The 12,129-nt window shown below is 47.0% G+C and overlaps 1 protein-coding gene across 1 annotated transcript in view; it reads right to left on the bottom strand.

Annotated features, from left to right (window-relative positions):
- Positions 1-8,729, bottom strand: part of LOC133107600 (uncharacterized) — a 33,093-nt gene extending 24,364 nt beyond the window's left edge. Inside the window, exons 1-2 of the mRNA XM_061216586.1 lie at positions 8,580-8,729; positions 811-966 (exon numbers count right to left, since the gene is read on the bottom strand). Coding sequence (XP_061072570.1) covers positions 811-966; positions 8,580-8,603 — 180 coding nt within the window. The 5' untranslated portion in view covers positions 8,604-8,729. The remainder of the gene's footprint in view (positions 1-810; positions 967-8,579) is intronic.
- Between the last annotated feature and the right edge of the window lie 3,400 nt (positions 8,730-12,129).

Below are 12,129 nucleotides of genomic sequence, written 5' to 3'. Positions count from 1 at the left end.
ATTTTTATGTGTGTGTTTGTTACCAAATTGTACAATTTCTATATTATTTTTCATTACCATTAGTGGAGTATACAGTAATATTTCATGAATAATACTGCATAAAAAAGTATACTGCACAACCAATATTATGGGGCGACATGGCTCAGGCAGTAAGAGCAGTCATCTGGCAGTTGGAGGGTTGCCGGTTCGATCCCCCGCCCGGGCTGTGTCGAAGTGTCCCTGAGCAAGACACCTAACCCCCAAATACTCCTGACGAGCTGGTCTGCGCCTTGCATGGCAGCCAATCGCCGTCGGTGTGTGAGTGTGAGTGTGTGTATGAATGGGTGAATGAGAAGCATCAATTGTACAGCGCTTGGATAAAGGCGCTATATAAATGCCAACCATTTACTATTAAGCACTATAGAGTAACACATACATACAGTGCAAAACAAATGTCAATTTTGTTTCTTAAATATTGGATCTAGGAACTATATATCAATATGAAACTATTGAAAATGCACATACTTTGCTGAAAGCTTTACTTTGTATATATGGTATTGGCCTCATGCTAAACTACTGGATGCTTTTAAGAAAATGTATTTCATGGTCTAAATCAAGAAATAATTAGGTTGTTAAATACTAGTGGCATGTCTGTTAGATTGCTTTTTAATACAGTGTACAAGAAATAGTAATACTATGTGTTTATGTTTGATGTTACAGGCAGACTTGACCTGGTCGTATTCAGCAGAAGCCCTGACCCACGCGGCCGGCACAGGGGGGAGACGGCGGGTGTGGCCCGGGCCCCGTCGCCGTGGTTATGGCGGCACTCACCATGGAGACGGAGCGCTCGGAGACGCACCACTTGGCGGTGAGGTCGAGCGGCGCGGCGGGGCTGCAGGGCCGGCTGTGGGACCGGCTGGGGACGGAGTACACCCTCCCCGCGTCCTCGTCCCGGACCGCCTCGTACAGGCTGTCCATTGAGCCCTCCTGCAGACGGCATATCTCACCTTCAATATCTCACCTCCAATATCTCACCTCCAATATCTCACCTCCGATATCTCACCTCTAATATCTCACCTTCAATATCTCACCTCTAATATCTCACCTCCAATATCTCACCTTCAATATCTCACCTTCAATATCTCACCTTCAATATCTCACCTCTAATATCTCACCTCCAATATCTCACCTTCAATATCTCACCTCTAATATCTCACCTTCAATATCTCACCTCCAATATCTCACCTCTAATATCTCACCTCCAATATCTCACCTCTAATATCTCACCTTCAATATCTCACCTCCAATATCTCACCTCTAATATCTCACCTCTAATATCTCACCTCCAATATCTCACCTCCAATATCTCACCTCTAATATCTCACCTCCAATATCTCACCTCCAATATCTCACCTCTAATATCTCACCTCTAATATCTCACCTTCAATATCTCACCTCTAATATCTCACCTTCAATATCTCACCTTCAATATCTCACCTCCAATATCTCACCTCCAATATCTCACCTTCAATATCTCACCTCCAATATCTCACCTCTAATATCTCACCTTCAATATCTCACCTTCAATATCTCACCTTCAATATCTCACCTCTAATATCTCACCTTCAATATCTCACCTTCAATATCTCACCTCCAATATCTCACCTCCAATATCTCACCTTCAATATCTCACCTTCAATATCTCACCTTCAATATCTCACCTCTAATATCTCACCTTCAATATCTCACCTTCAATATCTCACCTTCAATATCTCACCTCTAATATCTCACCTCCAATATCTCACCTTCAATATCTCACCTCCAATATCTCACCTCCAATATCTCACCTCTAATATCTCACCTCCAATATCTCACCTCTAATATCTCACCTTCAATATCTCACCTTCAATATCTCACCTCCAATATCTCACCTCCAATATCTCACCTCTAATATCTCACCTCCAATATCTCACCTCCAATATCTCACCTCTAATATCTCACCTCTAATATCTCACCTCCAATATCTCACCTCCAATATCTCACTTCTAATATCTCACCTTCAATATCCATCCATCCATCCATCCATCCATCCATCGTCACCCGCTTATCCGGAGTCGGGTCGCGGGGGCAGTAGGCAAAGCCGGGTATTCCAGGCGTCCCTCTCCCCAGCAACGCATTCTAGCTCCTCCTGGGGGATCCCGAGGCGTTCCCTGGCCAGGAGAGATATATAATCTCTCCAGCGGGCTCTGGGTCTCCCTCGGGGTCTCCGCCCAGTTGGACGAGCCCGGAAAACCTCCAAAGGGAGGCGCCCGGGAGGCATCCTGATGAGATGCCCGAACCACCTCAATTGGCTCCTTTCGATGCGAAGGAGCAGCGGCTCTACTCCGAGCTCCCTCCGGATGTCCGAGCTCCTCACCCTATCTCTAAGGCTGAGCCCGGCCACCCTACGGAGGAAGCTCATTTCAGCCGCTTGTATACGCGATCTTGTTCTTTCGGTCACTACCCAAAGCTCGTGACCATAGGTGAGGGTTGGGACGTAGATCGACCAGTAAATCGAGAGCTTCGCCTTCCGGCTCAGCTCCTTCTTCACCACAACGGTCCGGTGCAACGCCCGCATTACTGCTGACGCTGCACCGATCCGCCTGTTGATCTCACGCTCCCTTCTACCCTCACTCGTGAACAAGACCCCGAGATACTTGAACTCCTTCACTTGGGGCAAAGACTCGTTCCCAACCCGGAGGGAGCAATCCACCGTTTTCCGGCAGAGAACCATGGCCTCGGACTTGGAGGTGCTGACTCTCATCCCGGCCGCTTCACACTCGGCTGCAAACCGCTCCAGTGCGTGCTGAAGGTCACGGTCCGATGAAGCCAGCAGAACCACATCATCCGCAAAAAGCAGACATGCGATTCTGAGGTCACCAAACCGGACACTCTCCTCACCTCGGCTGCGCCTTGAGATCCTGTCCATGAATACCACAAACAGGACCGGTGACAAGGGGCAACCTTGGCGGAGTCCAACACCCACCGGAAACGTGCTTGACTTTGTGCCGAGAATGCGGACACAGCTCTCACTTTGGTTATACAGGGACCTGATGGCTCGTAACAACGGCCCCGGTACCCCATACTCCCGCAGTACACCCTGCCACTGGATGGGCAAACTCCCATGACCCCGCCAGCAACCCTGCCAAGGTAAAGAGCTGGTCCACTTTTCCACGGCCAGGACGAAAGCCACATTGCTCCTCCTGAATCCGAGGTTCGATCATCGGTCGGAGCCTCCTTTCCAGTACCCTAGAGTAAGCTTTCCCAGGGAGGCTGAGGAGTGTGATACCCCGGTAATTGGAGCACACCCTCCGGTCCCCCTTCTTGAAAATGGGGACCACCACCCCGGTCTGCCACTCTACAGGTACTGTCCCCGATCTCCACGCGACACTGAAGAGGCGTGTCAGCCAAGACAGCCCAACAATGTCCAGAGCCTTCAGCATCTCAGGGCGAATCTCATCTACACCCGGCGACTTGCCACTGAGGAGCTTTTTGACTACCTCAGCAACTTCCGCCAGGGATATAGGTGTAGATTCCCCCGAGTCTTCAGGCTCTGCCTCTTCCACAGAGGACGTGTTGTTCGGGTTCAGGAGCTCCTCGAAGTGCTCTTTCCACCGCCCGACAATATCCCCAGTCCGGGTCAGCAGTTCTCCTCCCCTGCTGAAAACAGCCTGAGACAAGCCCTGCTTTCCCTTTCTGAGTCTTCGGATGGTTTGCCAGAACTTCCTCGAGGCCAACCGAAAGTCCTTCTCCATAGCCTCCCCGAACTCCTCCCATACCCGGGTTTTTGCTTCAGCGACTGCCGAAGCTGCAGCCCTTCTGGCCACCCGGTACCTGTCTGCTGCTTCAGGGGACCCCCGGGCCAGCCAAGCCCGAAAGGCCTTCTTCTTCAGCTTGACGGCCTCCCTCACCGCTGGTGTCCACCAGCGGGTTCTTGGGTTGCCGCCCCGACAGGCACCGATGACCTTCTGGCCACAGCTCCTGCTTGCCGCCTCTGCAATGGAGGCTTTGAACATGGCCCACTCGGACTCCATGTCCCCAGCTTCCCCCGGGATGCGTGAGAAGTTCTTCCGGAGGTGGGAGTTGAAGACCTCGCGAACAGGGGCCTCCGCCAGACGTTCCCAGTTCACCCTCACTACACGTTTGGGTTTACCGGGTCTGTCAGGCAGCCTCCCCGGCCACTTGATCCAACTCACCACCAGGTGGTGATCAGTTGACAGCTCTGCTCCTCTCTTCACCCGAGTGTCCAAGACATACGGCCGCAGATCTGATGATACGACCACAAAGTCGATCATCGATCTTTGGCCTAAGGTGCTCTGGTACCAAGTACACTTATGAGCTACCCTATGCTCGAACATGGTGTTTGTTATCGACAATCCATGGCCAGCACAGAAGTCCAATAACAAAACACCGCTTGGGTTCAGATCAGGCAGGCCGTTCCTCCCAATCACCCCCCTCCAGGTTTCTCCGTCATTGCCCACGTGAGCGTTGAAGTCGCCCAGCAGAACTATGGAGTCTCCGGGTGGCACCCTTTCCAGGATGCCACCCAGTGACTCCAAGAAGGCCGAATACTCTGAACTCCCATTTGGTGCATACGCACAAATGACAGTCAGAGCCTTCCCCCCAGCGACACGTAGTCGCAGAGAAGCGACCCTCTCGTTCCCCGGGTGGAACTCCAACACAGTGGCGCTCAGCCGGTGGCTTGTGAGTATCCCCACACCCGCCCGGCGCCTCTCACCTTGAGCAACTCCAGAAAAGAACAGAGTCCAGCCCCTCTCCAGGAGTTTGGTTCCGGAACCAGTACTGTGCGTGGAGGTGAGCCCAACTATATCTAGTTGGTACCGCTCCGCCTCCCGCACTAGCTCCGGTTCCTTCCCCACCAGAGAGGTGACGTTCCACGTCCCCAGAACCAGTCTGCGACGCCGAGGATCAGCACGCCCGGATCCCCGCCTTTGCCTACTGCCCGTTGGGCAAAGCACCCGACTCCGATGCCGACCCCTGCAGGTGGTGAGCCCACAGGGCGGCGACCCCACGTGACCAATTCGGGCTGTGCCCGGCCGGGCCCCATGGGATAAGGCCCGGCCACCAGACGCTCGCCGACGAGCTCCCCTCCCGGGTCTGGCTCCAGCAGGGGGCCCCGGTTTCCCTTTTCCGGGCGAGGTAACTGGGTCTTTGTGTGGCCGTGTCATGGGAGTCTTTGAATCGCTCTTAGTCCGGCCCCTCCCCCGGGACCAATTTGCCTTGGGAGACCCTACTGGGGGCTAACAGTGCCCCCGACAACCTAGCTCCCAGGATCACCGGGACACACAAACCCCTCCACCACGTTAAGGTGGCGATTCCTCGGAGGGGCGATTCCTCGGAGGGGGCGATTCCTCGGAGGGGAATATCTCACCTTCAATATCTCACCTCTAATATCTCACCTCCAATATCTCACCTCCAATCACTCTAATATCTCACCTCTAATATCTCACCTCCAATATCTCACCTTCAATATCTCACCTCTAATATCTCACCTTCAATATCTCACCTCTAATATCTCACCTCTAATATCTCACCTCCAATATCTCCCCTCTAATATCTCACCTCTAATATCTCACCTTCAATATCTCACCTCTAATATCTCACCTCTAATATCTCACCTCTAATATCTCACCTTCAATATCTCACCTCTAATATCTCACCTTCAATATCTTACCTCTAATATCTCCTTTAATATCTTCCTTTACATTTGGTGTCTTATGTCCCTGTTCTCTTTCCGTAGTGTATTCTGTTCTGCCTGTTCATTATTTTATTCTGTTCCCCTGTCTCCGCCTTTCACTCCTTACATGTATTTCCTTCCTGTCTCATGTCATTCGTTTCACCTGTTTCTCGTGTTGTATTTTAGCCTGTCCTTTTCAGTTTGCGTTGTTCATCAAGTCTGTTACCTGCTTTGTACCCTGTACCCTGTACCCTGTTAAAGTTCTAGCCCCCTTAAAGTTTCCTGACCCGTTCCCCATCTGTTTTCCTGTTCTGTTGCTTTTTGGATTTCCTGGTTTTTGATCTCTGTCTGGCTTTAAACTGTGTTTATTGGTTTGTGATTTATATACCTCTGCCCTGTTTCTCCTGACTACCTGGTTTTTGAAATGTGCCTGTATTTTGGATTACGCTCTTGATCTGCCTGTTTACATTAAAGCCTGCCATTCTGTACTTCATCCCTGGGCATGGTTCCTCTGTCCTGCACCCTGACACAGTATGCACATGCAGAACAGAAGGATCCCTCATCAGAGGACTGCAGCATGGCTGAGCAGCCAAACATTCATCCACCTATACTGAGGAATATCTGAAGAAGCTGGTGGGGTGGGGGTTGTATATTGTTGAATATTGTGAGGACAATATGACTTGCGATAAATAAACAAATAACAAATATTGAAGTACGCACGGTTCTACTATATTTCTACCTTAGTACACTGCTAAGCTACACCTCAAACAAGGAATAGCTTATGCCCACTGAATAGAAGAATAAAAAACATTATTTTCAACATGCTTTTATTGAACAAATTGCACATGAACAGCCAATCAGTTCAACAGAACATCAGTTTAAATAAATACTATTTTTCACAGCAGTCGTCTGCGATGTGTTTATCTCAAATGTTCATATCTCGATGACAATAAATATACAATATATATATTGTGCAGCCCTATCCACCATCCCAACCCAATCCCAAGTGCTTAGAGCAGAACTATCTACAATATACTCAGGGCCTACACCATTGAGTGCTTAGAGCAGAACTATCTACAATATACTCAGGGCCTACATCATTGAGTGCTTAGAGCAGAACGATCTGCAGCTCTGACTACGCCATTGTGTGTTTAGAGCAGAAATATCTGCAATATACACAGAGTCTACGCCACAGTGCTTAGAGCAGAACTATCTACACTAGTGAGATAGAAAACAAAGAACATAAATTCAGAAATTCAGCAGATTAACAAGAGCAGCACTACTGCAGAAAAGCACAAGTAATACTCTGTGTTAAACATTAGCATCAAGCAGCATAACCTACACATTGTTTTCAGCCACAAACTGATGTTCCTAAAACATTTTTCCTAAATATCCAGTAATCTCCAGCAATAGAGATGCAGGGACAGGACCTGAAACAAACAGTTTTCAGCTCGTCTGAATTACAGCAGTTCTGCAAAGTGGGTTAAATTCCTCCATCGCAATGTGAAAGAGGGGGCGATTACTTTCACAGAGGTGATATGGGTGTTCGATAACTTTTTTTCAAACGATAAATTTAAGAATAATTAGAAAAATGTGTTTTGTGTATACCCAGGTTCCCTAAAATGGCATTTTGTTTAAAGATCTGAAAACATTCAGTGTATCAAATATGCAACATTCATTCATTCATTCATTCATTCATTATCCTAACCCGCTTATCCTGGACAGGGTCATAGGGGGGCTGGAGCCTATCCCAGTATACATTGGGCGAAAGGCAGGAATACACCCTGGAGAGGTCGCCAGTCCATCGCATTGCACACACACCATTCACTCACACACTCATACCTATGGGCAATTTAGACTCTCCAATCAGCCTAACCTGGATGTCTTTGGACTGTGGGAGGAAACCGGAGTACCCAGAGGAAACCCACACAAACACGGGGAGAACATGCAAACTCCACACAGAGAGGCCCCGGCCGACGGGGATTTGAACCCAGGACCTCCTTGCTGTGAGGCGGCAGTGCAACCCACTGCACCATCCGTGCCACCAAAATATGCAACAATACACACAAAATTAGGAATGGGGCATGAATTCACCTTCCCCATATCACGACCAACAACAAGACTGGAATTAAGCCCACTGCAGGGGATTGAGTACAGATATCTCATCAGTGTGCGTAACCTGCTGTCCTGTGGTCTGATGGGCTGGTCACCCCGTCATCTGAAAGCCCACACACGGTCCCTAGCATCTGTCCAGATTTGTATTGCTTCTTGAATGTAATATATTTGCTATAAACTATTCTTGTTTTTTTTTTTTTTCATTTTGAGTGTCATTTGTGGATGATATTTCCTAATCTGACTATAATGTAATGTAATGTAATCTGTGGATGGGATTTAGGTATGTGATTTGAAAACTAAAGTGTCCTTGATATGAAAGTCAAGTTACACAGGAGAATACACGAACAAAATATTAATAGTGAATATGACATGGCTGCCTCTATATATTATATTTCATGCACGATTTTATTTTAATTACAAACAACATCAAACATAATCAAGGAGCAATGCCACCGAACGCCGATGGGTGTCCCGCAGTCCCGGTTTCGCAGCAGTTCCCTCAGAAGAACTCAGCCTGCCACAGAATTTCAAACTCGGCCCAAACCAGGCAAACAGCCAGCCTGGAATGTCAAAGCGCAGATTAGGAAACTGGAAACTTTTCCAAAAAAAAGTCCCAGTACCTACTCAGTCTAGTTGTGTCTCGCACTGAAAAAGCCACACACACACACACACACACAGACTCCGCGCGGTTCTCGATCGCTGCTCGATCGTCGCAATCAGTCGGGAGGGAGGAGAAAGTTTCACTCACCAGGGAGAAGCAGAACAGGTTCATTCTGGGGTGAAGTCTCTCCCGCGGGAGCCAGAGAGAATGGAGCCGCCCGCGTACGAGTCCCTCACACGAACGGAAGCCTCCGCACTCCGGCCGTCTCCTGCCCCACAGATTAGCGCCAGATGAAATCCCTCTCTTAATCCAATGAGGAGACTCACAACATCAGCGACTCACACTCGCTTGGATTTTGCAGGGTGCATATGACAGCAAACACACAACCTCATGTCGTGTGTATCCTTGCGATTATGTTTTTTAAAATATTTTTTTAAATCTGTACCCGAAGTGCTATTTTGTCGGTTATAGCGGGTTTTTTGTTGTTGTTGTGAACATTTATGTTTGTTGCATCTTGACGATGCCGCCATTTTGTTGTAATTACAGCCCAGTGCTATGTCCTGTATTTATCTTTGTTGTCAGTGCAGCCGTTTGTTCATGGTGTGTGCGTGTGCTTTTAAGTTTGAATGAATTATTGGTTGAAGATCATTTTATTACACTGTGTGCTGTGTATGTTTGCGTTGGTCACCTCCTTAATTGAGCAAGAGATGGGCTGTAACAAAAACCACAGGACCGAGTTTGAGAACCACTACTTTAGTGCGTATGGTATAAAGGCTTTAACAAGGATGAAGTCAGTAAGTCCTTTACCACTGAAACGCTCCTCCCTCCCCATTATGCTAAATTGTCCTGTGTCCCATGGGACTCAGTCCAGTCTTCAGTAGCATTGTGGGGATTGAGCCGCTCGGCGAGGTGGGTCAGTAGCCCACCCAGATGAACTGCAGAACTACAGAAACTCCTCCTCTGTTGTCATAAATGTTATCACACAACCATGCCTAAGTAGATAGAGCTGTGGGTAAGATTTTTATGTGGGTGTGTGTGTGTGTGAGTGTGTGTGTGTATGTGTGTGCGTGTGTGTGTATGTGTGTGAGTTTGTATGTGTGTGTGTGATTGTGTGTATGTGTGTGATTGTGTGTGTGTATGTGTGTGTGCGTGCGTGTGTGTATGTGTGTGAGTGTGTGTGTGTGTGAGTTTGTATGTGTGTGTGTGATTGTGTGTATGTGTGTGTGAGTTTGTATGTGTGTGTGTGATTGTGTGTGTGTGTGTGTGTGAGTGTGTGTATGTGTGTGAGTTTGTATGTGTGTGTGTGATTGTGAGTGTGTGTGTGTGTGTGTGTGTGTGAGTTTGTATGTGAGTGTGAGTGTGTGTGTCTGAGTTTGTATGCGTGTGTGTGATTGTGTGTGTGAGTGTGAGTGTGTGTAGGGGGTTGTGAAAGCTGGTGTTTTCAGATGAAAATGTTGAACAGGAATACAGCAGATAAAGAGCATGCTCTGAAGTGGTTTGCTAACCAGGGCCACATTTTCCACCAGCGATGTTTTTAAAATGGCAGCTGAGAGGCCGGCTCAGTGGTGTTTTTTAGGTCTTGTTTGCATCTTACTTCGGCTTTCATCTGATCCTGAAAGACAAGGCAGATTTAATCTGCAGGAAGTGATGCGACTGAAGCTTCTGCTCAGATTGAAAACAACTTTTGAGTGCTTGAAGTCTTTTCTGCTCACTGTTGATATTGTGAAGGCAGACTCCATTGCAAGGCTACTCAGCCCTGCGGAGGAATGTGTGCAGTGCGTACAGGGCCACTTCACTGTGCGCTTTGTCCTGTACTGCTAACACAGGAGCTCTACAGTTACCCAGATAATATTCAATATTCTTCTGATGTGGGCAGCTGCACAATACTACTGCTAATATTTTCCTGGGATTATTTCCTCTCCTGGGCAGGGAGATCATGCCTAAATCCAAAAAACTCCCAGACTTTCAGGAGCCTTGAAATGTCTGAAAATATAATCAACAATTAATGTCTGTGAGCATGCCTGCTTATGCAGTGCTTCCTCCCAGGCAGGCTAGAGCAGAAAGCCTGGTGAAATCCACACTCCCCCAAACATATTATGTTATATTATATATGTAACAGGGTCTCTTCACTCAGAGAACGTTGGTTACACACTGCGTCGTGGGAGAGGACCTTCTGAGAGAGCTATCAAACCAAGGTCCCGACTTAGTGACACTAGTCTCCTCACCTCTTACTGTATAAGATGGGTGGCTCCTCTCAGTTCAGTTCCCTCTCAGTTTGGGTCATTAGTGCTCCCGCAGTAGACCTCCAAAAGTGAATCCTTCCTCGTCTATCGTATGTGGTAACCATGATGATGCTCCTGATGATATTTTATGTTCTTATTAATTATTACCTGTCATTCATATTGGTTTTTTTAGTTAGCTGTTACAAAGAGCTGATGATTTAGATTTTTATGTATTCTTACTGCTGAAGAGGACAGATTTCTCTCTAATTTTGAATCTGCTGAGCCCCCTACTGGACAATTTCTGAAGAGCTGGAAAATCTAGTTAAAGGCATACAATGCAAGATTTTCACCTTGAAAATATTATAAACACAAACGTGGTCAGTCAGTGTTCACTTCTGCCCAATACCTTGCTTGTCTACTTTCTATTCTTATTCTAAAAACTCCTTGGGCCGCTTCTGGGTGTCTTTTTTATTTTTGTACTGTGTCTGAAAATGCATGTGTCGAATACACCAAACTCATACATTCTATGATCCAGTAGAAGGCAAGAGGAGACGTGTATGGATCGGCTACTATAGTGGTGAGCTGGGTTTGTGAGAGATTATCCTTGGTGGTTTACCATTAAGCAAGTAGTTGGTTAGCGTTCGCTAACTTTACAGTAGGTAGCTCTCATGATTAGCTTACTGAATTAAATTTCGTGCGTCAGTTGGTGGGCCACGATAGCTGGGTCCCAATGCACAGTACTACTGCGTATATCTTTGGGAGATTCTACCGGTTTATTTCCTCTCCTGGGCAGGGAGTTTATGCCTAGCCTCCCGGAGTTTCAGAAGATTTGAGATTATTGATGAAAGTAAAAGCGACAGTAAATTGATGTGTTTGTGAATATGTGCGCTTGTGTTACAGAATTGTGCTTCCTTCCTGGTAGGCTAGAGGCAGACTAATCCCCTGTTGTTAGCAGTGGTTAGTATCACCACTAACGATGTTTAGCTAAAGGTCGGGGCTTTCTTAGCTCGTTGCTACCACACCATAATCTGCAACTGCCAGAATAGTTTTTTGTATGTAAACAAAGCACCAAATTAAAGCCTAAAGTAGTATTTCTTTAATGATCAACCAAATCCAGTTAAGACTTTTCTTTACAATGTTGCCAATTTAAATTCAGTTTATTATCGGTAACTATATTTTTATATACAGCACCCTCTTCCTGATTTAGTCTATTTTTGCATATTTTCCACGCTGAATGGTTTCAGATCTTTAGATAAATTGTAATATTAGACAATGGGAACCTGAGTAAACGCATTGATTTCATGAAAAAAGCTATCAAACATTCACTCTGATCATTTTCAGTTAATTAGATGTGGACTTGCTTTTGTGCATAATCCAGTTACACTTCAGCTTCAGCTCATGGACAGATGACCAGTCATTCTCTTTAAGGATTTTCTGGTACAGAGCAGAATTCATGACAATTTCAATAATGACTA

This window comes from Conger conger, chromosome 13 (assembly GCF_963514075.1).
Source record: "Conger conger chromosome 13, fConCon1.1, whole genome shotgun sequence".
NCBI classification, from domain to species: domain Eukaryota; kingdom Metazoa; phylum Chordata; class Actinopteri; order Anguilliformes; family Congridae; genus Conger; species Conger conger.
Note: the sequence above shows the minus strand (reverse complement) of the source record. Positions and strands in the feature narration are given on the sequence as shown.